Raw genomic sequence first — 27,212 nt, 5'->3', positions numbered from 1 at the left:
ATAACATAGGTTGGATAAAGTTACAAATGATTATACTCAAAACATATTTCTAGGAACTTCCCTTGCAGTCCAGTGGTAAGACTCCATGCTTCCACTGCAAGGGGGCATGGGTTCGATCCTTGGTCAGAGAACCAAGATGCCACATGCTGCATGGCACAGCCAAAAAAATTTAAAAATAATAAAAAATTTAAAATAAATCTTTCTGAGAACAGCTTTTCCATATACATGTTTCATTCTATAGCCTCCAAGTACATCACATAATATCAAAGAAATCAGAGTGTTACACAGACGTGGGGACCAATACACCATCACCCAGGGGTGCTGCCCCTGCCAGCAGCACAGCCTACTGGGCATGGCACTGAGAGCTGGGAGCCCAATGCTGGGGAGCAGAGGTCCACCCCTCTCTCTTTCACAGTCTGCTTCAGTGGGATGAGCAGTGAGCTTCCAGCCGACCACTGGTCACCGCTCCACAGCCTCTCGATGCAACACCACTGTGTGTGTGCGTGCTCCATTGCTCAGTTGTGTCCAGCTCTTTTGCAACCCCATGAAGTGAGGTCGCTCAGTCGTGTCCGACTCTTTGCGACCGCATGGGCTGGAGCCTACCAGGCTCCTCTGTCCATGGGAATTTCCAGGCAATAGTCCTGGAGTGGATTGCCATTTCTTTCTCCAGGGGATCTTCCCAACCCAGGGATCAAACCCGGGTCTCCTGCATTGTAGACAGACGCTAAACCGTCTGAGTCACCAATACTGCAAACGTTTTGCATTTTGAAACTTTTCATGATATTGCTTCTAACTTCTACTACTTTGTCCTCTTGTAATATTTTTCCTTTCAAGCTCCTTGTGAAATTTGAACTTCCATACAAAAAAGATGTCCTTTTATATGAAAAACAAGTACAAATATATCCAGAGTATGAGGACATTTCTTTACTACCAAAACCTTAAAGAGGGCAAGTTCCTGGTTCTGACCAGTCCACGGACATAATGGTTTCCAGGGGCTACATACACAAATTTTACCCAATCCACAAACCCCTCCAAATAAATCCATACTTGATACAGAGAGTAAACAAAGTGCATTCCAGAATCCTGTCACCCTGATACCATGAGGGCCGGTTTTAATGAAGAGGTAAAAATACTAATGAACACGAAGAATGCAGATCACTGAAATGGCAGTTCCATCTCATGAAGGGCCATCAGACAAAAATTTTATTTGAATATATGTTAGAAGGAATAGCTTTTACAACATAAAGTGGCTCCTTAGAATTTTCAACTCTGTAGGCTTCTCATTTGAATATATACTTAAAGGAACCTATTTAAACCTAAAATCATCTATTAACTTGACATTGAAAAACGGCAATTTTTTTTCAATTTAGTTTTAGGCCCTGTAAACTAAACACACAGTAGCTCCTTTTATCTATAGTTCAATTCTTACATTTCCCCTACTTTCAAATTTTCACCTCCTCCAACATCAACACACTTTTAGGAATGGAAGGGACTTAAGCATTCTGTCTGAAGCCTCTGTTTTACACAAGGAACATCAAGGAACAGAGGTTAATTTGCCAAAGTCATCATTAGTCTAAGAGCCAGCATAAACAGCTAGGATGTTGTAATTATCCATTACAAACAAAGACCGCAGATACACACAAGAGCTAATCTGTAAACTCAGGAGCAAAAGGTGTATCTGTCTGGCTTTCTGATGTGCACTTGACATTCCCTGACTCAGCAACAGTCCTAAAGTACTAGGGGTCCCAAGACACATGGATAAGAATATTCTTAAGTTATTTTTTGTGATCCACACAGTCAAAGGCTTTGGCATAGTCAATAAAGCAGAAATAGATGTTTTTCTGGAACTCTCTTGCTTTTTCCATGATCCAGCAGATGTTGGCAATTTGATCTCTGGTTCCTCTGCCTTTTCTAAAACCAGCTTGAACATCAGAAAGTTCACGGTTCACGTACTGCTGAAGCCTGTCTTGGAGAATTTTGAGCATTACTTTACTAGAGCGTGAGATGAGTGCAATTGTGCGGCAGTTTGAGCATTGTTTGGCATTGGCTTTCTTTGGGATTGGAATGAAAACTGACCTTTTCCAGTCCTGTGGCCCCTGCTGAGTTTTCCAAATTTGCTGGCATATTGAGTGCAGCACTTTCACAGCATCATCTTTCAGGATTTGTAATAGCTCACCTGGAATTCCATCACCTCCACTAGCTTTGTTTGTAGTGATGCTTTCCAAGGCCCACTTGACGTCACATCCCAGGATGTCTGGCTCTAGGTGAGTGATCACACCATCTTCATCGTGAAGATCTTTTTTGTACAGCTCTTCTGTGTATTCTCGCCACCTCTTCTTAATATCTTCTGCTTCTATTAGGTCCATACCATTTCTGTCCTTTATTGAGCCCATCTTTGCATGAAATGTTCCCTTGGTATCTCTAATTTTCTTGAAGAGATCTCCAGTCTTTCCTGTTCCGTTGTTTTTCTCTATTTCTTTGCATTGATCGCTGAGGAAGGCTTTCATATCTCTGCTTGCTATTCTTTGGAACTCTGCATTCAGATGCTTTTATCTTTCCTTTTCTCCTTTGCTTTTCACTTCTCTTCTTTTCACAGCTATTTGTAAGGCCTCCCCAGACTGCCTTTTTGCATTTCTTTTCCATGGGGATGGTCTTGATCCGTCTCCTGTACAATGTCACGAACCTCAGTCCATAGTTCATCAGGCACTCTATCTATCAGATCTAGTCCCTTAAGTCTATTTCTCACTTCCACTGTATAATCATGAGGGATCTGATTTAGGTCATACCTGAATGGTCTAGTGGTTTTCCCTAGTTTCTTTAAGTCTGAATTTGGCAATAAGGAGTTCATAATCTGTGCCACAGTCAGCTCCCGGTCTTGTTTTTGCTGACTGTATAGAGCTTCTCCATCTTTGGTTGTAAAGAATATAATCAATCTGATTTCGGGGTTGACCACCTGGTGATGTCCATGTGTAGAGTCTTATGTTGTTAGAAGAGGGTGTTTGCTATAACCAGTGCGTTCTCTTGGCAAAACTGTATTAGCCTTTGCCCTGCTTCATTCCATATTCCAAGGCCAAATTTACTCCAGGTGTTTCTTGACTTCCTACTTTTGCATTCCAGTCCCCTATAATGAAAAGGACATCTTTTTGGGGTGTTAGTTCTAAAAGGTCTTGGAGGTCTTCATACGGTTGTTCAACTTCACCTTCTTCAGTGTTACTGGCTGGGGCATAGACTTGGATTACTGTGATATTGAATGGTTTGCCTTGGAAACGAACAGAGATCATTCTGTCATTTTTGAGATTGCATCCAAGTACTGCATTTCGGACTCTTGTTGACCATGATGGCTACTCCATTTCTTCTAAGGGATTCCTGCCCATAGTAGTAGATATAATGGTCATCTGAGTTAAATTCACCCATTCCAGTCCATTTCAGGAGGCAACAGTTAGAACTAGACATGGAACAACAGACTGGTTCCAAATAGGAAAAGGAGGATGTCAAGGCTGTATACTGTCACCCTGCTTATTTAACTTATATGCAGAGTACATCATGAGAAACGCTGGACTGGAAGAAACACAAGCTGGAATCTAGATTGCCAGGAGAAAGATCAATAACCTCAGATATGTAGATGACACCACCCTTATGGCAGAAAGTGAAGAGGAACTAAAAAGCCTCCTGATGAAAGTGAAAGAGGAGAGTGAAAAAGTTGACTTAAAGCTCAATATTCAGAAAACGAAGATCACGGCATCTGGTCCCATCACTTCATGGGAAATAGATGGGGAAACAGTGTCAGACTTTATTATTTTGGGCTCCAAAACCACTGCAGATGGCGATTGCCGCCATGATATTAAAAAACGCTTACTCCTTGGAAGAAAAGTTATGACCAACCTAGATAACATATTCAAAAGCAGAGACATTACTTTGCCAACAAAGGTCCGTCTAGTCAAAGCTATGGTTTCTCCAGTGGTCATGTATGGATGTGAGAGTTGGACTGTGAAGAAAGCTGAGTGCCGAAGAATTGATGCTTTTGAACTGTGGTGTTGGAGAAGACTGTTGAGAGTCCCTTGGACTGCAAGGAGATCCAACCAGTCCATTCTGAAGGAGATCAGCCCTGGGATTTCTTTGGAAGGAATGATGCTAAAGCTGAAACTCCAGTAGTTTGGTCACATCATGCGAAGAGTTGACTCACTGGAAACGACTCTGATGCTGGGAGGGATTGGGGGCAGGAGGAGAAGGGGACAACAGGATGAGATGGCTTGGTGGCATCACCGACTCGATGGACATGAGTCTGAGTGAACTCCGGGAGTTGGTGATGGACAAGGAGGCCTGGCGTGCTGTGATTCACGAGGTCGCAAAGAGTTGGACATGACTGAGCGACTGAACTGAACTGAAGAGTCATTTAAATACTAAAAACTGGAATTGAACTCAATAGAGAATTAACAAAATCAAACATATACTCTTGATATGGTCAAAAGTTAAAGATCTACTGTTTATTTAAAGGAGTGGGAGGAAGGGAAAGTGTCCAAAGCTAGACCTATCCTGCAATCCCAGGTTACAATTAAATGTACCATCCTCAACAGTAAAGACTGCACACTATGTTCTTTTTCATACATTTTTAATATATTTAAAATTATAAGAGACAAATAGCTGTTTGAAACTAATTTGACTATTATCATGTCTTAAACTTTTATGTGAGCCAGAAGGAAAGATAGTCTAATATACAGCTGATAGCCATTTAAATTGGTAAAACCTTTCCAGAAGGCAGCATGACAAACTATTTCCACAACTTAAAAATGCTCTCACAAGTTCACATACACATATACACATCAATGACCTACCAACAAATATATGTAAATACATACAAGGGGAAATGGTCTTGGGAGACATTAGAATTTTTCAAAACTGAGTATTGAGAAACATACTTTTTTCAAAATCACTATAAACCAGAACCTTTTTATAACCAATGATCTTTGTACAGATGGAAGCAGTGACACTCTGTGATCCAGTAACTTTACTTCTAGGAGTAAATGCTAAGAAATCATCAGAAATTTGAGGGGAAAAAAGTTCATCATATACCAACAACAGCAAAAAAGGAAAATGGTGTAAAAGCCAAATATGGCGACTGGTATAACAAAATCCAATGTGCAGTCATTACAACTTCCGTGTATAAACAATTTTAGTGTTATGAAAAAATACAGAGCCACATTACGTGGAGGGAAAACAAGAAGGAACATTATGAAGAAGTGCACTCAAGCAAGTTAAGAAATACAAAGGAGAAAGAATGACAACCAGCCACTCAAACCATTATCAACAGTGGTAGGTAACCTTCAGTTAATCACCTTATATGGGTTTTCCCCCCCTATTTTTTAATTATGGATTTTCCAAATATTCTTCAGTAATTAGACATTACTATCATAACCGAAAAGAGTAAGTAAGAAAAACAACTAGCATTTCACAAAACATTCTACACAGCCTCGGTTTCAGTCATTTCTTATTATTCCCCACAATCCTAGGCTGATAAAGTTGCTAACAAGCTTAAAATGATGAAGCCTAAGAAGAGAAGGTACACGAGAGACAGGCAGGCCTCATATGGTCAGGAAAAGCCACAGAACTCTTCTCACAGCTTCCACAGAGTAAAGCTGCCTGCAGAAAGTATTTTCAAATAGTCAAGAAATTTACCAATCTTTACATATTAAAAAAAAATTAGTGCTAATAAGTAAAAATTAAAATCAGACAGGCAGTCAAAATTAAACACAAATCTAAATGCAACTATACATTATATTGTTCCTCACATGTACTAAGTATCTTTTCATTCTCTATTTGCACATTAAAACCATACCATTAAAAACACAAGAGCATAAAATGAGTACATGACAAATAGGATGCCAAATTATTAGATTTGAGCATAGTAAATATAAAGAGTATTTTGTTCTGATTAATTTTCTAATACTCTACAGAGAAATATTACATACATAGTTTACATCTCTTATTAGTTAAAATTTGAAACTTGAAAGTCAATAGAATTAACACATCTTACATGAGTAAACTAACCAAAGTAGCACCAATTAGGACAATGAAAGAAGAACCTGCCTGTAAACAACCCCTAAAGGGGGAGCGGGAGAGGACCCTCACTGCTTACCAGGGTTGTGATGAGCTGCAGACTCTCCATTCTGAAATGCATCTCCTGCCACATTCATTCTACCAGGATTGAAAGGTCCTACTGCAGTCTTGGTCTGTGAAGTTAAAGACGGGGTGTATGTTTGCATATTAACACCAAAATTACTTGACTGCAGTCCATTAGAGACATCTCCCAAGCTGGCATTCTGCAGAGATGTTACGTGTGTGATCATCAGGTTCATGTCTCTCCCGTCAGTGTGTTCTAACTGGCCATCACTCACAGAGCCGACGCCTGTTTCTAAGGTCGTAACGTTAGCGATCTGAATCTCAGAGTCTGGTTCTGTGGTGATACCACTATTACCCATTCCTGCATTTACCTTACTTCTTGAAAAACTGGAAGGGGAGAAATCCACATCATTGGTTCTGTTTTTAGACTCAGATGGTCTCCGTTCAATAAAATTGGAGGAATTTTTCTCTTGCCCTTGATTTGTTTCCATATCCTCCTCATCATCAATGACGATCGTCTCACTTACACTCCCCTTCTGAGAAGCCAATTCTTTTGAGGAAGGAAGAATTTTGGAATCATTTCCTGGCATCTCTTCATTTTTTGATAATGTAAATGTTATGGTTCTTTGATCAGCCACCACTGGTGCACAAGGAGGAGGTGGTTGTACTGGTTCAATAAACACAACATCATCATCATCTTCCACTGATGAGCTCTGAAATTTATTAGATCTATTCACTAAAGGATTAGGTGGCCCACTAAATGAATTTCCTACATCTGTGAGACTAGCTGCCATGGCCGTCCTCCCCAACAGAATAGGAGTCTGATCAGTCACTTCCAATCCTCCTGCTGAACCTGTGTCCATGCCAAAGACCCTGTTAAGGAGAAGGAAAAAAGACACACGTTACAAATGTCAGTATGTGGCTTCTGATGCAACTCAAATTCAAAGAATTTTTTTGAAGGTACTTTTACTTTCTTTCTTACTCTAAGTGACAACAATTCTTATCGATGATGCAGGAAAATTTGATATCCATTCTGTGATCTTCCCTCAGTCACTAATCATTTCATATAGTTTAACATGTGATATAAAAATAACTTGTAATATAAAAATACAGGTAATTATGTAATTTTCAAAGAATATGCAGTATATTTGTAACCTTCTCTTCTTTACCACTGCCTACCCTATAAATTTTAACACTGAAAACATACATAAATCGTTCCACACACATGAACAACAAAATAACAAATCTGATCATGACAATCTCCTCTTGATATTTATCCCATTTATTCACTGTACTGAATAAAATGACATGATTTAATCTCCAACTTTCCTTATCTTTTTTAAATCCACTATTCTCACATTCCCTGGCTCCCATTGTAGCTACATGATTAAATCCTTCTGAGAATCCGAAACTTTTGTCAACTGTACCCACAAAGTGTAAATGCCCACTGCTCTGCCCTTCGTGTCCATCTATTGGGCTGTGTAACAGTCCTGACAACATCAGATACTAAGCCCTGGAACCTGTAACTGTTACCTCACATGGAAAGGGGGTCTGTGCAGAGATGACGAGGAGAAAGGACTTCAAAATGGGCTTAGCTGGGTGAGCCCTGTACATACCTCTCTTGTACCCCATTAAGAGATAGAGGAGACAACAGGCACCAAGACCAGAGGCGGCTGCGGAGAGGGAACGACACAGCCCAGCATGTCACAGCACCAAAACCTACAGGAGGTGAGGAGCGAGCCCTCCCAAGAGCCTCCTGGGCAAGCTCAGCTCTGGTGACACCTTGGTTTGAGCCCCAGGCCACCAATTTCTGACTTGTGACTTCCAGTTTTAAACTGCCAAGTTTGTGGTAATTTGTTACAATAGTCCTAGGAAAATATTATCTGCCCCTTGGTTACATCTTCAAAATAACCCTGATACAGCTGTAATATTTGTCCCATGTTCATGACTTAGAAACACTAATTAACCAAGTCACACAGCTAGAATGCATCTCCAGGTCTTCACCGCAACAGTCCAAACTCCTCATGACTCTGCCACAGTCGATTCGTATTTCTGAGCACCTACTACACAGGCAGAGCTGTGCCAAAGCCAACGAGACAGCAGCAAGTTAACAATAAAACAGTCAGAAAGGAGAAAAATAAGTTACTGAGCAGATAGACGATGAGGTGATGGGCACGGACGGTAGCAGACCCAGTCCTGAACATGGATCACCTTCATCTCAGAGGCTAAACAGGAAAAAACAACAAGGAGGGAAAATGCAGGGTGAGTACAGACTGCAGGTCAATTTGCAGAAAGACAGACAGGACCGTGAAGTGGTTTGTACCCTACACCTTCAAAGGAGACAAGACTGCAGCTCTGCAGGTTTCGGGCCCAGTGGAAACTCTGAACTGCCTGGTAACCCTTCTTCTCTCATAAGGCCACTCAGCCCAGTCTGAAAACACAGAAGCTTACAAACACTGCCTCATCTATACGGCCATGTGCTTACATCGCAACAAAAGCCTCTGAATGGAAGACAACCACCCTAATATAAATAATTATCACGCTGACAGACGGCTGACAGGGATGGAAAAACTATTCACTGTGTGTTTTGGTGCACTTTCTGAATTTGTGAGCATGACTTCTCACTTATTAAGTTAAAATTTGACTTTTAGAAAAAACAATGGGCTAACAGGATGAAGAAAAAAGACCAAAGACCTCTGTGAGCAGGGGACACTTCACTGAGACCTGGAATGACGAGCAAGAGCTAACTGGGAAACTGGAGTGAGGGCAGCTCCCAGAGAAGCCCAACAGGAACATGGCTGACACTTCCAGCACTAGGGTGAAGGCCAAACATGGCTGGAACAAGGTCCAGGTCCATGGAAGGGAACAGGACAAGAGGAGATACAAAAACAAGCAAAGAACTCACCAAAGTCAGCAAGTGAGGTTAATAGTTGCATTCAACAAAGATTTATGGAGCACCCAGTATATACAAGACACAGTCTGAGGCATTGAGAAAAATCAGTAAACCAAACAGGTCAACACCCCTGCCATCAGAAATCATGAACCTGGGAGTCACTTGATGGTCTAGTGGTTAGGACCCCAGGCTTTCACTGTCAAGGCCCGTATTCAAGCAACCACCAGGAACTATTCTAAAATTCCACAAGCCAGAAAAAAAAAAAAAAAAAAAAAAAAAAAAAAACCACAAACGTGTGAATCACTATGTTGCACACTTCAAACTTTTAGAATATCATGAATCAATACTTCAATTAAGAAAAAGCAGTAGCTCAGATATATAAATCAAAAGTGCCCAAGGTTCCAAGACAATGTCAGGACTCAACACACACTGCACAAAGCTTGGCTCCAAGGCTTCCCTTGGTGCTCTAGTGGCTAAGGATCCACCGGCCAATGCAGGGGACACAGGTTCGGCCCCTGGTCCGGGAAGATCCCACGTTCGGTGGAGATTCTGGGCACATGCTCTGCAACTACTGAGCAGGCACCATAGAGCCCACAAGCCACAATGGCTGAAGTCCACACTATAGAGCATATGCTCCACTATAAGAGAAGCCACCACCATGAGAAGCCCACACACCACAGAGAAAGCCCACACAGCAATGAAAACCCAGCAGAGCCAAAAATAAATAAATCTTTTATTTTTTTTTTAAAAAAAGCTTGATCCTACAACTCTTCATTCTTCTTGTTTAAGCTGTTTGTTTCAGCATGGAAGACATGCTAATATTAGAAAATGAGGAAAGACACATTTATATCTGCTTTAAGGAAAGTAGTTAATTTCATTTAAAAATTTAAGGGGTGACTATTTTGCCTTACTCAAAGACCTAAAAATTATCATTCTAAGCTCTAAGACACTTTAACTGTTATTATTATTTTTTTAGCTGCACCATGCAGCATTCAGGATCTTAGTTCCCCAACCAATGACTGAACCCAGGCCCTTGGCAGTAGGAGTGCAGAATCCTAACCACTGGACCACCAGGGAATTTCCCTAAGACACTTTAAATACACTTTCAAATATTAAAATATATACTGTATTAACCTAATAAGGAAGACTTGTTTATGGTAAAACAACAGCATGTGCTGGGAGAAACCTTCACATCAAGGCATTCACTTAACTTTAAGTAAACATAAAAAATTTTTAACCTCACTACAGAAAGTTTTAAATGCTGAAATAAGCTGAATAACATGATTTAAATTTTTAATAATTGATTCAATTAGGTTCTCTTAAAATACAAATACATTCATCCAGTAATAGTTAACATGTATTTAATACTTATTATGAGCCAAATACTCATGATGATTAAACATTCAAGCAACCCAATGAAAAGTAAAATCATTATCTCCCTTATACAGATTTTTTAAAAAATGCAATCATCTAAAGTAAACTGCCCAGGACTTCCCTGGTGGTCAAGTGGTTAAGAGACACCACTGAAGGAGGCATGGGTTTGACCCCTGGTCAGGGAACTAAGATCCCACATACCACAGACAAAAAAACCCTAAAAGTAAGCTGCCAAGACCACAGTGAGAAAATGGGAGAGGTCAGGATCTGAATGTTCATAACTACTATATAATATGTTATTAAGTATTAAACAATAATAGAGCACAACTCTTATTAATTAAAAAAAAAAGACCACACCATTCAATAAAAAAATAACCAAATCAGTATGTGAAATATACAAGTATCAAAAGGAAGAAATATCAAGCCCAAAGTGCCAGGGTAAGATGAGATGTAACACAAATGGAACTGACTTGTAGTTAACATCTATCTGTCAGAAGCAAGGAAGGATCTTTATCAACGTAACAATTTTCAGAAGAATGTGGTGTAAATCCACTGAACTTAGGGAATGCAAAGGCTTTTAAACCACAAGTTTCTTGGATCTTTTCTGTATTTCAGCATACCTAAAACAGGATGACAATTTCTGGGGCTTAAGACAGAACTGAATCCCCAGTGCCCTCTGGTGGCCGTGAGGTGTCCCCTCATGTCTCCTCCCAGTGTGTGGGGAGAGGAGAAGACTTCCCTTGCTGCACAGTTCTCATCTCCTCATTTCTCCTAACAGTGTAACTATGGGGAGAGAAGACTTCTCTTAATGCACAGTTCTCTGCAGTAAATCCACGCTTCAAAACAGAGTAATTACTCAGCCATAACAGTTCTTTCCAAATCCTAGATTATAAATGTGGTCACTTCTATACGCCAGAGAGAATATGCTTCAACTACCACTCACTCAGCCCTATGAAGAAAAGACAATCTAATTCAAGTTGGTCTCTTCTACCTTATCCAAATAAAATCTATTCCCTTCAGCCACTTTTCTATACTAAATCAATTCTAATTATCTATTTAACACCAAGCAAATAACTTCACTTTTCTGGGCTTCAATTTTCCCTAAAATAAATGGCATTTATTTTGCAGTTTTTCTTAGAATTTAAAAAGATAACTGAATGTGAAAATCAATTAACACACTGTTAACTCCTAACAAGCACCAGGCAGTTTTGTCTGTACCTGAAGATTTCGGTTAAGTTTCTAATTCATTTTTAGGCTTCCTTGTGATACTGCTTCACTGTTACGGACCACATGCTTGCGTCCCCCTTCAAATCCATGAGATGGTATAAGGAGGCGATTAAGTCAGGAAGGTGGGGCCCTCATGAGTGAGATGAGTGACTGTTTTATAAAAGACATCAGAAAGCTCCCTCTCCCACCACAGGAGGACCCAGCACGAAGAGAGAAGCCTGTCTGTGAACAGGAAGCAAGCCCTCACCAGCACCTGGTCTGCAGAAGCCCCAGCCATGGACTTTCCAGCCTCCAGAACTCTGATTCATGAAGGTCTATTATCTCTGGTACTTCTGTTATACCAGCCCAAGTGGACTGAGACAATCATCATAAATTATAAATGCTTTCACAGCTTTACTTGGTCTTTGATTCCATGAGAATCAATTAATCCCAATACTTGACCTTATCATGAAAAAAAGAAAAGGTAGTTAAAAAATAAAATGCTTGGGACTTCCCTAATGGTCCAGTTGGTTGAGATTCTGTGTTTCCAATTCAGGGGACATCAGTTCTATCCCTGGTCAGGAAACTAAGATCCCACATGCCACATGGCATGGCCAATAAATAAATAAAATGTTGACATTCACTACAATAAAGTATTAGTAGTTGCTAAGAAAAGCTAGTGAACTTTCAATGAAAATCACAAAGAAAGCATTTCAAAATGATTCAAGAAAAATATTCATTCATCATTTTCTCGCTGATTAGCCCGAGCTTTCTAGGTACCAAAGGAGGGGCAAAGAAAGCTAAGGTAAATTCATCTCTAGTAATAGTAAAGGCTATTATTCAATATGTGTTTATGGCATCTATAATAGTTCTGAGACAGTATGACAAATTAAACTTTTTAAAAATAAAAATCCCTGGGAATTCCCTGGTGGTCCAGTGGTTAGAACTTTACACCTAACCACTGCCACTATCTAACCCTGTGCTTCCAATGCAGGGGGCATGAGTTTACTCTCTGGTTAGGGAACTGAGATCCTGCAGGGCCTGTGGTACAACCCACAAAAAAGTAAACAAACAACTGGAGAGGGTGTGGACAAAAGGGAACCCTCCTACATTGTTGGTGGGAATATAGATTGGTGCTGCCACTATAGAGAACAGTATAGAGGTTCCTTAAAAAAAAAACTAAAAAAAGAGCTATCATATGATCCAGCAATCCTACGTCTGAGCACATATCTGGAAAAGATGAAAACTCAAACTAGAAAAAATATATATGCACCTCAATGCTCATAGTAGCACTATTCACAAGAGCCAAGATATGGAAGCAATCTAAGTGTCCACTGACAGAGAAATGGATACAGATATGGTGGATACATACACAATAAAATATTACTCGGTCAGAAGAAAGAATTCACATCAACATAGACGGACCTAGAGATTATCATACTAAATGAGGGAAGTCAGATGAAGACAAATGTCATATGACATCACTTGTAGAATCTAAAAAATGATACAAATTTAGACTCACAGAAACAAGATAAACTTACAGTTACCAAAAGGGAAAGGGGGGTGGAGGTGGATAAGCTGGAGTTTGGGATTAACAAATACACAGTATTGGGATTTCTCTGGCAGTCCAGTGGTTTAAGACTTCAACTTCCAACGCAGTGGGTTCAATCCCTGGTTAGGAATCTAAGCAGCTAAGATCCCACACTGTCTCCTCGCCAAAAAACCAAAATATTAAAACAGAAGCAATACTGTAACAAATCTACTAAAGACTTTAAAAATAGTCCACAGGGGAAAAAAAAGTCTTAAAAAAAAAAAAAAACCACATAGATACACACACTACTATGTATAATATAAATAAGGACCCACTATAAAGCACAGGGAACTACAGTCAATATCTTATAATAACTTATAGAAAAGAATACAAATAAGAATATATATATAAAACTAAAATCACTTCACTGTATACCTGAAACTAACACAACACTGTAAACCAATTATACTTCAACTAAAAAAAAATTAACCAAACAAAAGTCCTGGAGATGAAAAATTTAATAGCAGAAATGAAAAAAGTCACTAGAGGGGATTAACAGCAGATCTAAGCAAGCAGAAGAAAGAATCAGTAAAATGAAAAGCAGAATAATTAAAATTATCCAGTCTGAAGAGCAAGAAAACAAGAATGAAGAAAAATGAATAGAGCCTAAGAATCTGTGAAACACCACTATGAGCACCAATATATGTAACAAAAAGAGACAGAAATGAACAAAAAACACATTTGAAGAAATAATGGCTATAAACTACCCAAATATGATGAATATAATGAGGATAAACACATACACCTAAGAAGCTCAATTCCAAGATGGCCATACCAAGACAGTAATAATCAAACTGTGGACCCAACAGTAAAAGAGAATTTTGAAGTAAGAGAGAAGTGACTCATCATATGCAATGGATCCTCATCACCAGATTTCTCATCCAAAATCATGGATGTGAAAAGCTATGGCATGACATTTAAAATGGTAGGGGAAAAACATCTGTCAACCAAAAATCCCATATCCAGCAAAATATTCCTCCAACAAACATGAGCAGTTAAGACATTCCCCCCAAAAATAAAGGCAAATTTATTACCTGCAGACCTACCCAATATGAAATGCTAAAGGGAATCCTTCAAGCAAAAATACAAACTACAGAGTAAGTTGAAGCTGTAAGAAATACAGAACACAAATGAATACATTAAAAAAAAAAAGGCAACAGGAAGCCAGTACTAATGTACCTTTGGTTTATAACTACTTATTGCCTTATGATTTAAAAGGCAAAAGCATAAAACAATAATTATCAATATGTTAATGAATACATATAAAGATGTTATTGGCAACAAACCTAATGTAAAGGGAAGGACAGAGATGTGTAACAGGCAGAGCATTCAGATTGTTCAAATGTAGCTGTTGTAATACTGATTCTTATTTTAATCCTCAAAGTAACCATTATAAAAATAATTATAAACTATACAGGAGAGAAGAAAATCAAAATGGTACACTAGAAAAAATTAAACACAAGAGAAAGTGATAATAAAAGAAATGGTGGGGGGGTGAGGATTTAAGACAAACAGAAAACAAGTCACAAAACGGTGGAGGTAAACTTCTTACTCCTTACTAACAATTACTTTAAATGTAAATAGACTAAATTACTGAAAGAGCTTAGGCTGGATAAAAAGACACACATGATCCATCTATATTCTATCTAGAAGAGACTCATCTTAGATAAAAAAAAATACAAGGAGGCTGAAAGTAGGATAGAAAAGATACCCCATGTATATAATACCCAAAAGAGAAATGCAGTGGATGTGTGGATATTGGACAAAATAAACTTTAAGTCAAAAAAGCTTACAAGAGGGTTTCCCCAGTGGCCCAATGGTAAAGAATCCATCTGTAAATACAGGGGAAACAGGTTCAATTCCTGATCCAAGAAGATCCCACATGACACAAAACAACAAAGCAACTACTGAGCCTAGCTCTAGAGCAACTACTGAGGCCTGCACACCTAAAGCCTGTACTTCACAACAAGAGAAGGCCCAAGCACCACATCTAAGAGAGTAGCCCACGGAGCATCAAAGAGCCAGCACAGCCAAAAATAAATAAATAATTTTTAAAGCCCTGATTAAAAAACGAAACTTGGGAAATAAGAAAATAATCATGAGACAAAAGAAAACAAAAACACAACATATTGAAACTTAAGGGTTGCAGCGGAAGTTTTACTCAGCAGAAAACTTACTGCTATTAACATCTACATTAAAAATCTCAAACCAATAAAGTTTACACCTTAAGAAATCAGAAAAAGAGCTAAATAAACTAAAACTAGCAGAAAGAATGCAGTAATAAAGATCAGTGCACAGATACACAAAACACAGAACAGTAAAATAAAAGAAGGGCTTCCCAGGTGGCGCTAGTGGTAAAGAATCTGCCTGCCAATGCAGGAGACATAAGAGACATGGGTTTGATTGCTGGGTCTGGTAGATGCCCTGAAGGAGGGCATGGCAACCCACACCAATATTCTTGCCTGGAGAATCCCATGGACAGAGCCTGTACAGTCCATAGGGTCACAAGGAGTTGGACACGACTGAGGCAAGCACACACACACACACACACACACACACACTCCAGTACAAAATAAAAAGGAGGGGGAATGAAAAAAAAATTTTAATAAAAAATAGAGAAAACATGGACAGAGCCTGTACAGTCCATAGGGTCACAAGGAGTTGGACACGACTGAGGCAAGCACACACACACACACACACACACACACACACACACTCTCCAGTACAAAATAAAAAGGAGGGGGAATGAAAAAAAAATTTTAATAAAAAATAGAGAAAACAAAAAATTACAAATATGTGGCTCCTTGAAAAAATTAACAAACCTTTAGCTAGACTGACAAGGAAAAAACTCTCTAAGGTTATTAAAATCAGAAACAAAGAGAATTCTCTGGTGGTCGGGTGGTTAGGACTTTGCCCTTTCACTGCCAGGGCCCATGTTTGATCCCTGGTCCAAAACTAAGATCACACAAACCAAGCAGTGCAAACAAAAGAGAAAGAAATTGACATGTGACTAGCAGAACAAATATAAAATTGTTTTTAAAAAATCAGAAATATTAATAAGGTATCACTAGTGACTTTATAGAAATGAATGAATATAATTTTGCAATTATATGCCAAAAAACTGGACAACCCAAAATAAAAAAATGTTGAAAACAGGTAAATTTTTAACACAAACTACAAAAATTGACTCAAGAAGAAACACAAAATCTGAATTATAACATGCAAAGAGACTGAATAAGTAATCAAAAATCTCCCAATAAAGAAATCAGGACTAACCAGGTGAAGTCTACCAGACATTTAAAGAAGAATTAACACTGTTCTTTCTCAAATTCTAATGATGTTCAACATAATCAGTTATTAGGGATATGCAAATCAAACCAGGAAAGACATCACATCCATCAGGATGGCTACTATCAAAATAAACAAAAAGTAACAATATTAGTGAAGGGAAATTGGTTAGCTGATTGAAGAAAGGATGATTTCTTGTGCACTGCTATTGGAAATGTAAAAAGGTGCCACCACTATAGACAACAGAATGGAGGTTATTCAAAAAATTGAAAAATGGAATTACCATAAAATTCGGCAGTGCCACTCTAGGTATACTATATCCAAATATTTTCTCTATAGTTAATCATTGTTGTATGGTACCATATGTATTTATCAATATTAAGGGATTTAGTCAGCATTTCATTGAATTTAGACATATTTGAAGACAAATTAATCTTTTATATTATTCAAGTCTTCCCATTCAGATATATGTAAATCTGTCCATTCTGGTTTTCTTGCATGTGTTACCGTATTATTTTACAATTTCCTTCATAAAATTCTTGCATATTTGTTACAGTTGTTCCCATTGCTTGCAATAGTGAAATGGATTTTTCCCATTACATCATAAAATGTTTACATAGCAAAGAAACACAATAAGGTACAAAAATATGAAAAAGATACATGCTATATAATGGGTATATTCCATACTTTAGAAAGAAGACAAATTAAACTGACAAAACTTTAACTATTTATTTGTAATATTTAGTGTTGGCAAGAACATGGAAAAACTAGTAGAAAGGGCAGTGAGTTTTGTGGTCCAGTGAAAAGCAATGTGGCAGTGTCTATAAAAACATGTATGTAATATGCACATGTGCATGTTCAGTCGCTAAGTTATGTCCAACTCTTTGGGACCACATGGACTATTGCCAATCAGGCTCAACTGTCCTGGGATTTTCCAGGCAAGAATTCTGGAGTGGGTTGCTATTTCCTCCTCTGGGAGATCTTGCTGACCCAGGGATAGAACCCGTCTCCTCTGTCTCCTGCATTAGCAGGCAGGTTCTTTACCACGGAGCCACATGCTGACTGGTTCTCCAGAATCTCCCCCAGAGAAAACACACATGAACCCAAAGGAACTACTTTATATATATTTCATGCAGCACTGTAAATAACAGAAAAACCCAAATAGATTAAATGTCCACCAACAGAATATCTGAACTGCTAAAAAAGTGCACGTCATTAAGTGCCACACAGCATTTTAAAAAGAAATCCTTACATACTAACTCAGAAAAATGTCTAAGACATACTACTAAGTAAAAAAACCAAGATGCAGGAAGATGTATATAGTTGTTTATTGTTGTTCACTCACTAAGTCATATCTGTGTCTGACTCTTTGAGGCACCATGGACAGTACCTGTGGTATACCAGGCTCCTCTGTCCTCCAGTATCTCCAGACTTTGCTTGGAATCATGTCCATTGAGTTGGTGATACTATCTAACCACCTCATCCTCTGCTGCTCCTTTCTCCTTTTGCCCTCAATCTTTCCCAGCATCAGGGTCTTTCCCCATGAGTTGGCTCTTTGCATCAGGTGGCCAAAGTATGGCATACAGCATACATGTTTTCAATATGCACATATAATTTATTATTACAGGTACATGTTAATATATGCCCAGGAAGGATTTAGAGTAATACACACTAAACTGGTACTACTACTCATCTCTGGGCAAGTGAGGAAAGGAGCCAGGAGATCAATGACAGATGAACACAGATTATGACTTCATGTTGCTTACCATCTAGCCACAAAATCTCTTTTAAGAAAATCTCTTTTAATATCTTTATCAGATATGAGACAATGCTACTCTGGTTTTAGAAGCTGATAGGAATCATTTAATTAACATACTAAAAATCCATTCAAGGGCTATGCCAGCATCTAAAAAATAACCTCTTTTGATCTAATAAATAAATGAATAAATCAATTAATTGATTCAAGTGAGGTAACTTGAGTGTAGAATTTCCAAGTTAAGGAATAATCTCTTATTTTCCATAGGGTCAAACTTTAACTGCAAGATAATTTCAAATAATTTTAATTTTCTCTGGGGATCTCATCCACTCCCCTGATTTTAAATAAACCCTCAATGCCCAGACTGATTAACTCGTCTCAGTTGAGGTGTCTCAAAGCCCCAAACCACCTACTCCCACATCCAAGTCATCTGAACTCCCTTTCACCATTTATCTACCCCTCCTCCAATCTTTGCCATTTGGGGGAAGTTAATGTATCAAGCTTCCCAGGTGGCTCAGTGGAAAAGAACCCGCCTGTCAAGCAGGAGACTTGGGTTCGGTCCCTGGGCTGGGAAGATCTCCTGAGGAAGGGCATGGCAACCTACTCTAGTAACTTGCAAGAGAATCCCTATCCATGGACAGAGGAGCCTGGCGAGTACAGTCCACGCAGGTGGCAGAGAGTCAGACAGGACTGAGGATGTGCGTACATGCCCTGGCCCTGACACTCTAAGGCTCCTCCTGACCTCACCCTGCTGAAAACAGGCTACTCACACTTCTGCTGAACTAGCACTACCACCACCACACAGAACTGAGACTTGTGGACCAGCCTAACATACTGGTCAGTACAACTCACATTAATCTGCTGAAGACCCTTGCAACATAAGGAAAGAGATTATCAAAAATGTCAATTGCTTATTTATGTATTTATTTGGCTGCATTGGGTCTTAGTTGTAGCATGTGGGATCTAGTTCCCTGACCAGGGATCAAACTGAGCCCCTGCATTAGGAGCTTGGAGTCTTAGCCATTGGACCACAAAAGAAGTTCCCAAAATGTCAATTGTTGATAATAGTATATATGCAAAATGAGTAGTATGCTGAGAATGAAAAAAATCAATGTTATTTTAAAAATACAAATCTTGGGGGACCTTATAAACTTTTTTCTGTCTGAAACCTCTAGCTGTGCATCACAATCTTACTTAAAATACTTAACTTAAAAACCTCAACACCTGCTTCACTGACTACGCCAAAGCTTTGACTGTGTGGATCACAGTGTGAAAAAGTTCTTAAAGAGATGGGAATATCAGACCACCCTACCTGTCTCCTAAGAAACCTGTATGCAGGTCAAGAAGCAACAATTAGAACCAGACATGAAACAATTGACCGATTCCAAATTGAGAAAGGAGTGTGACAAGGCTGTATTCTGTTGCCTTGTTTTTTTAACTTACGTGCAGAGTATATCGTGTGAAATGCTAGGCTGGATGAATCACATTCTGGAATCAAGCCTGCTGGGAGAAATATCAACAACCTCAGATATTCAGATGATACCATTCTAATAGCAGAAAGTGAAAAGGAACTAGAGAGCCTCTTCATAAAATTAAGATGCTTGATGAAAGTGAAAGAGGAGAGTGAAAAAGCTGCCTAAAAATTCAACATTCAAAAAACTAAGGTCATGGCATTTGGTCCTATCACTTCATAGCAAAATAGAAGGAAAAAGTGGAAGCACAGATAGATTTTACTTTCTTGGGCTCCAAAATCACTGTGGACAGTGACTGCAGCCATGAAATTAAGATGCTTACTCCTTGGAAGAAAAGCTGTGACAAACCTAGACAACGTATTTAAAAGCAGAGGCATCACTTTGCCAACAAAGGTCCATACAGTCAAAGTTATGGTTTTTCCAACAGTCATGTATGGATGTGAGAGCTGAACCACAAAGAAGGCTGAATGCCAAAGAACTAATGCTTTCGAACTATGGTGCTAGAGAAGACTCCTGAGAGTCAAACCAGTCAACCCTGAAGGAAATCAACCCTGAGTATTCATTGGAAGGACTGATGATGAACCTCCAATACTTTGGATACCTGATGTGAAGAGCTGACTTATTGAAAAAGACAATGACACTGTGAAAGACTGAAGCCAAAAGGAGAAGGGGGTGGCAGAGGATGAGATGGTTAGATAGCGTTACCCACTCAATGCATATGAATCTGAGCAAAATCTGGGTGATGGTGGAGGACAGAGGAGCCTAGTGTGCTGCCATCCAGGAGGTCATAAAGAGTCTGACATGACTTAAGAGACTGAACAACAACTGCTACACACTACAACTCTAGACTTCAATAAAGAAAGTGATGTCGCTCGGTCGTGTTCAACTCTTTGCGACCCCACGGACTGTAGCCTACCAGCTTCTCCGTCCATGGAATTTTCCAGGCAAGGGTACTGGAGTGCGGAGAAGGCAATGGCAACCCACTCTAGTACTCTTGCCTGGAAAATCCCATGGACGGAGGAGCCTGGTAGGCTGCAGTCCATGGGGTTGCTAACAGTTGGACATGACTGAGCAACTTCACTTTCACTTTTCACTTTCATGCATTGGAGAAGGAAATGGCAACCCACTCCAGTGTTCTTGCCTGGAGAATCCCAGGGACCGAAGGCTGGTGGGCTGCCATCTATGGGGTTGCACAGAGTCGGACACAACTGAAGTGACTTAGCAGCAGCAGCAGCAACAGTACTGGAGTGGGCTGCCATTTCCTTTTCCAGGGGATCCCCGCGCCAGGAATCGAACCCAGGTCTCCTGCATTGCAGGCAGACACTTTATCCTCTGAGCCACTAGGGAATCCCCTAGACTTCAATAGTACACAAAAATTTATTCTGCAGTTACAAAGTCCTTCAAGTGTTGTGTAAAACTTGATCCAAAAAATACATCTTAAAATATGCAATAAAACAACAGATATGCTCAAACGTGTTGTAATCCAACTTTTAACACACTTTAAGATCACCAACTTATCTTGTTACCCCAAGTTAAGTGTTTGGTGCTGGTCTTCAAAATTCTCTTCTCAGTACTATTTTAATAACAGAAACCTAAGATTATAAATGGACTTGTTTAAAAAATAAGCTGCACATATAAAAATTAGCGATTCTGATTATGTAAAACAATTTTTTTTGCAGGTAAACAATCAAAATAAAAAATTAAAAACTACAATTGTTACCCGAAGCCTCATAGCTGAAAATTATTTACCCAACAGTAACTTTCTCAATGACAATTTATAGTTTTTACATATTGGAGCTGTCCGTAAGAACTTTGAGATCTGAATATCTTAAAGTGAAAGTCAAAGCGGCTTAGTCCTGTCTGACTCTTTGTGACCCCATGGACTGTATGTAGCCTGCCAGGCACCTCTGTCCATGGAATTCTCTGGGATAGACTACTGGAGTGGGTAGCCATTCTCTTCTCCAGGGCATCTTCTCAAGCCAGGGATCGAACCCAGGTCCCCAGCATTTCAGGCGGATTATTTACCATCTCAGCCACCAGGGAATATCTTAAAAGTTCTGTTCAATTCTAAAATTCCAATTTGTGCTCTGACAGGAATAGAAAAAAATTAACCAACTGAAATAAAAAAATGGAAAATACATGGAATCAACACACTGTCTCAGGAAACTTGCTTCCTAACTTAAAATGCCCTACATAAAATACTGTTAATCCAAAGGGAGAAAGCATTTGGGTTTAGGCTCATCTTGCATTGCTTAAATAAAACATGAAAGGTGAACATGTCAACGTTCTCTTATAGTAAGTGTTACTCAACATAATAATATATGTGTGAATAATATTACCAGTAGACAGATATGAATGCCTAAAAAGAGATACAAAATTTCTAATTATACCACACCTTTTGACAACAACAGAGCTCCAGCATGCATATATATTCTTTTCATCACAGTTACAACACAGCATCTGACTAAAAGTAAAGATTCACTTTGCCTCAAATGCATTAGTAAGGCACTCTGTACCTCAAACAAGGGCAACATACAATAAAACTTCTAAAAATAGGAACATTGTTGTACAAAGATGGTATGTCAAGCTCCATAACCACACAAAGGTCTGAAATGTTCACTGTCAGCATCGGTGTGACAGCTGAATATTCAGAGTTGTCCCACTACACGGGGTACAAGAGTCCAGCACAAGAGAACCTAGAGGAGAACTCAGAAAAGCAGGGCCACTCTCCCTTTCCCTCAACTGTTTGACAAAGGACAACAGGAGGGACACACACTATTAAGGATGCACTAAAGAAGGTACCATAAACGTGAAGTATTTTTAAATATCAAAATACTTCATAAGTACAACTAAAGGTACCTAACTCACATTAAGTGCACGATACATTCACATGTAATAAAGAACTTTGATTTCATCAAAGTGAATTTAAAATTGTCAGGTTATCTTTTTGCCTGGTGCATTAAAGCACCATTAGTTGATGCTTTTCAGTAAAAAGTAAAAGATTTTTAATTCTGAGCTAAATCGTTAAGGAAAACAACCACCACATCCCTTCAAAAAGTGAGACTCCCCTGATGTCAGTGGTTAGGACTCTGAGCTTCTACCACAAGGGTCACAAGTTCAATACCTGGTTTGGGAACTAAGACCACACATGCTGCACAGCGCAGTCAGAAAAAAGTATATCCGTGTATAAATTATAGTTGGGCCTCCCTTTTACTGAGTTCCTTCATATCAGCAGATCCAACTGCCTGCAGCACTATTAAAAAAAATCCAGGCATAAGTGGACCCACAATTCAAATCCATGTAGTTCAAGGGTCAACTATATTTGAAAGAATCTTAGCTTTCATTAGTATACATATGTTGACATTACAGGCAAGTCCTGATTATACATTTCGTATGTCCTCATCTCCAAATGTGTACTTAACCAATTAACCTTCCTCCACCAACATCACAAATAAGTACAAAGAAAAATTTTAGAATGGTAGATCTTTTGGGAAAGTATGTGGTGATAATATAAGCTTTACCCATCTATTGACAGCTGAAAGATCTAATCCCTGATCCACTATATCTGAATGATTTAATGCCTGAAAAGACCTTTAAACTCATTACAGAAGTTATATTCATTTTAAGTTACAGTATTTAAGAAATAGACACTAAATTGCACACATACACACTGAAAAAAAGAGAGTATATTATTTCTGATTCAAATAGACCCTATTAGTTTAAAAACAGTTAAATAATTATCTTATAGTTATCTAATTGACAACTGTGGTACTACTTTTTTTTCTTAAAGGTATTCAGTAAGATTTAACATTCCATATTTGTTTACCCACTGGTCTCCAGGAAAGGAATACAGGCTGAAAAGGTTGTAACTTCCAGTTTTTTTCAATTTCTATATTTGTGAAATAAGCATATTATATACTTTAAAACAGGATAACACAAAGGACTTCCCTAGAAATCCAGTGGCTAAAACTCCACACTGCTAATACAGGGGGCACAGGTTTGATCCCTTATCAGGGAACTAAGATCTTATAGGCCTCAGTGTGGCCCAAAGATTAAAAAATAAATAAATAAAATAAATGAAAATTTACAAATGAAACAGGACACCGCAGCTGCTGAACTCAGGCCTGTAACCAAAACTGGTTAAGTTCAAATCCTGTTTAAACGAATACTACTGCCTGGGTTATCTGCTTATGCCTGTTTCCTCCTCTATGAATTAGGAATAAAAACACTAAGTTTTTATAAAGATTAAATCATTTAATATGTTAAAAAGTAGTCTGGACATGTGTTGATAATTATAGAATGTAAATGACAGGTACACAGAGGTTCAATATACTATTCTCCCTCATAAAGTTGATAGTTGCCATAGTAACTTAAAAAAAAAAACTTATGCTGGCATACAATACAGGCTCAATACATGCTATTTTTATGGCCCTGCAGGCCATTTGCCAAGATTTCCTTAAAGGAAATAATACATGAAAGTATGGGGGACCTGCCTAAAGCGGTATTTGCTTAATACAAGTTGCCATCCTCACATCATCCTTCACAATCAGTACTCAGTTTGTGTTCATCGTCTATTATTTTTTGGCCCATTTGAGACTTAATATTTAAGTATAAGCGACCATAACTCATGACTCACCTTTGACAGAGATCTGCAAGTTAACTATCAGTGGGCTCCAGAGATATAATGTGTCCAGAACAGTAACTTCACTGATATTTTGTAACTCATTACAACGGATGGAAAATGACCTGTTATGTTTACCTTACTGTCTAGCATATTACAAGGCTACTTTAAAACCGACAAATTGCAAGCATTAAACAATTACTCTCAGGTAACACGTTAGGAACAACTCAAGGGAACACTAAGCATCACGAAAGATTTGGGGCTAAGAGTAACCAGAGCAGGGAACTAGGTGATAAAGTAAGACAACAGGAGGAGGGGGCCTCACGCCTTTCCTAAGCAAACACGTCAAAGACATCCACCAACTCATGAACCCTAAGAGTCAAAATTCATGTTTTACATCACACACTGAGATCTAAATCTGCCTTTCTGCTTCTCCAACCCTTTCAATCAATTCTCCATTGAAAAGGAAGAGAAAGTGTTAAAAGATGGTTGCAGACCAGGCTTCAAACGAAACGACTTCAATTCCCACCCTGGAGCTCTAGAGGGCGCCAGCAATATGCCCTCCTTCCTCCACCCCTCCTCCCGGGTAACGTGAGCAGCGGCAGGAGCCCGTCGTCTGGTTGCTGAGGTTGGTATTGCAGCAGGAGCGCTCTCTGCAGCGGTGCAAACAGCAGCGCCCACTCCCAGCTGCCTCACCAGCCATTATCCAGGCTGCGCCCCAGGGGCAGTGCCACCCAGGGGGAAGCTCCTCCCCCTCAAAACAACGGGGACGCACCGGTCCCCAGGCCGAGGCCCTACATTAACCTGCCAACGTCTTCCAGGAGCATCAAATTAGGGGCGAAAGACTCACAATCGGGGTGTTGTCCTCCTCACGCTCAGCCAAAGATGCACCAGGTAGGGATGAATTCAACTCCTGGTCCTGGGATAAGAGAAAAAATGAAAAAATGGATCAACAACATCTAACCAGGTGGAAGAACCAAGTCTTTTCCACCAGAAGGAGGCAGAGAACGGAATAAGAGGTCAAGGAGGTTCGGACCTTCGATTATTGCTCCCTAGCCAGGCATCAACAATCCCCTCCAACGTAAAGTAGAGCAAAACGGCATAAAATTTTTATTTGGGACCAAAACCCACGTGAAAGGCAAACCCTGGGGGGAGGAGGCGGAGGGCAGCAGGCCTGCTCGGGGAGGGGGAGGGGTAAGGGAAGGGCGAGCGCAGCCTCGACGCCAGCAGAGACTCCGATCCCCGGGATCGGCCCGCCCAGCGCCGTCTCTGCCGCGCCCGCACCCACGCCGGGCTGGGGGGAGCCCGCGTCGCCGCGGGGCGGAAACCCCCCGCCTGTGCCCCCGGCTCTTGCCCCGGGCCCGAGACTTGCCCCCCCCGCAGTCGGCGACCGGCAGCGCTGCCTCCCCGTCCGCCATTAGAGACCCAGCCAAACAATACGTGCGGAGCCGAGCCGCGCGCGCGCCGGGGCCGGGGCGGCCGAGGAGGGGACCGGCGCGGGGGACCCGCGCCCTCGCCCTCAAACTCGGGGACCTCGCGCCGTCGCTGGGAGAACGCTAACGGGACCCCGAGCCCCCACAGAGGCGCCCCTCCCCCACCCACCCCACCCCACCCCCACACAGCGCGACCCCCACAGCCGGCCCCCGCCCCGGGCGGCCCCGGGCGACCCCCGCCGCCAGCGGCTGCCTCACTCTGCCCTCGCGGCCGCGCCCGCACTCCCGCAGCCCGCGGGCCGCCCGCCAACGCGCCTGGGACATCAGCGGAGCCGCCGGCAGCCTGAGGCCCCGAAGCGGCAGCGGCGACGGCGGCCGCGCCGCGGGGCGCTCGTCCCGGGTCGGTGGGAGGCTTCGGAGGCCGCCCTCACCCATCTCCGCCTCCCGGCGCCTCCGCCTCCGGAGGCTGCGCCGCTCCCGGCCACCCCCACTGTCGGCGGCCCTGAGCTGGAGACACGGCGGGGACAAGCCTCACCCGGTTCTGGCTGCGGCTCCGCGGAACGAACCTCCCCGCCCCCGGCCCACCCCCCTTCGGCAACACGCGCAACTCCGCTCGGTCCAGTCCCGGCTTTAGCGCTGGTGAGGAGGCGGAGGCGGCGGCCGCGGCGGCGCGGCCCGACCCGGCAGGCCCCGCCCCCTGCGCCCTCACTGGCGGCCGGGGAGGGCGGCCTGGGCGCCTCGGGGATGCCCATTGGCTGCGTCCGCCTTCCTTCAGGACCCCCCCCCTTGAGGGGGTGGTCCGATGCCCTGTCCGTCAGCCGCAGACCACACCCCCGCGCCTCCATTCCATACCCCCCCCTTCCCCGCCCCCACCGGGGCCCGGCCCGTCAGGGTCGGGCCGCCGACTCCGGTTCCCGCAGCCCTGGCCGCGGCTCGGCCCCTGGGGCTGGGCGCTGTCGGGCCCCGGCGGCCCGAAGACCTGATCCGGGCCACCTGCCCTCGCAACGGCTACGAGCGCCGCCTCCTCAGGAGCGCCGCGGCCTCGATGTCCCCCAAGCCCTCCCTGTCCAGTGTCTGGGAGCCCCGTGAGGGCTGGCAGGGCAGGGGCTTCGGCGAAGGGGGCGGGAGCAGGGGTCTGGAAGGCCGGCGGCGGGGCCCCGCGCGCTCCTAGGACTGGAGGCGCTTCCCCTCTCCTCAGCCCCGTGGGGAGGCGTCCCCCGCTCCCGTCATGGCTGAGGGAGGAGACGACGTCCTCCATCTTGTCGGGACCGCGGGGGGAACTGGGGGCAACTCCGACTGGTCCCAAGAAGCCGGGGCTGGGCCCCGCGGTGAAGACGGCGCCCGCTGCTGGCTGCGAACCTGGGCCTGGCCGACGTGACGGGGTCCGGCCCGGACGCCGCTCCCGCCTCCGCCGGTCAAGATGGAGGCGACTGCGGGTCCTCGATCCCGGCGCCCGCCTGT

At 41.7% G+C, this 27,212-nt stretch overlaps 1 protein-coding gene across 2 annotated transcripts in view; it reads right to left on the bottom strand.

Moving 5' to 3' along the window:
• ZMYM2 (zinc finger MYM-type containing 2) overlaps positions 1 to 26,280 on the bottom strand; it is a 67,944-nt gene extending 41,664 nt beyond the window's left edge. The window contains exons 1-4 of one of the 2 annotated variants that reach the window (XM_018056528.1): positions 26,067 to 26,280; positions 25,169 to 25,237; positions 6,489 to 6,990; positions 6,134 to 6,227 (exon numbers count right to left, since the gene is read on the bottom strand). In XM_018056528.1, the coding sequence (XP_017912017.1) occupies positions 6,134 to 6,227; positions 6,489 to 6,980 (586 nt within the window). In that variant the 5' untranslated portion in view covers positions 6,981 to 6,990; positions 25,169 to 25,237; positions 26,067 to 26,280. Of the gene's footprint in view, positions 1 to 6,133; positions 6,991 to 25,168; positions 25,238 to 26,066 lie in introns of both variants that reach the window. The other variant, XM_018056527.1, reaches the window with a different exon arrangement.

The sequence above is a fragment of the Capra hircus genome, chromosome 12 (assembly GCF_001704415.2).
Source record: "Capra hircus breed San Clemente chromosome 12, ASM170441v1, whole genome shotgun sequence".
NCBI classification, from domain to species: Eukaryota; Metazoa; Chordata; class Mammalia; order Artiodactyla; family Bovidae; genus Capra; species Capra hircus.
The sequence above is the reverse complement of the archived record's forward strand: the minus strand, read 5'-3'. Positions and strand labels throughout refer to the sequence as shown.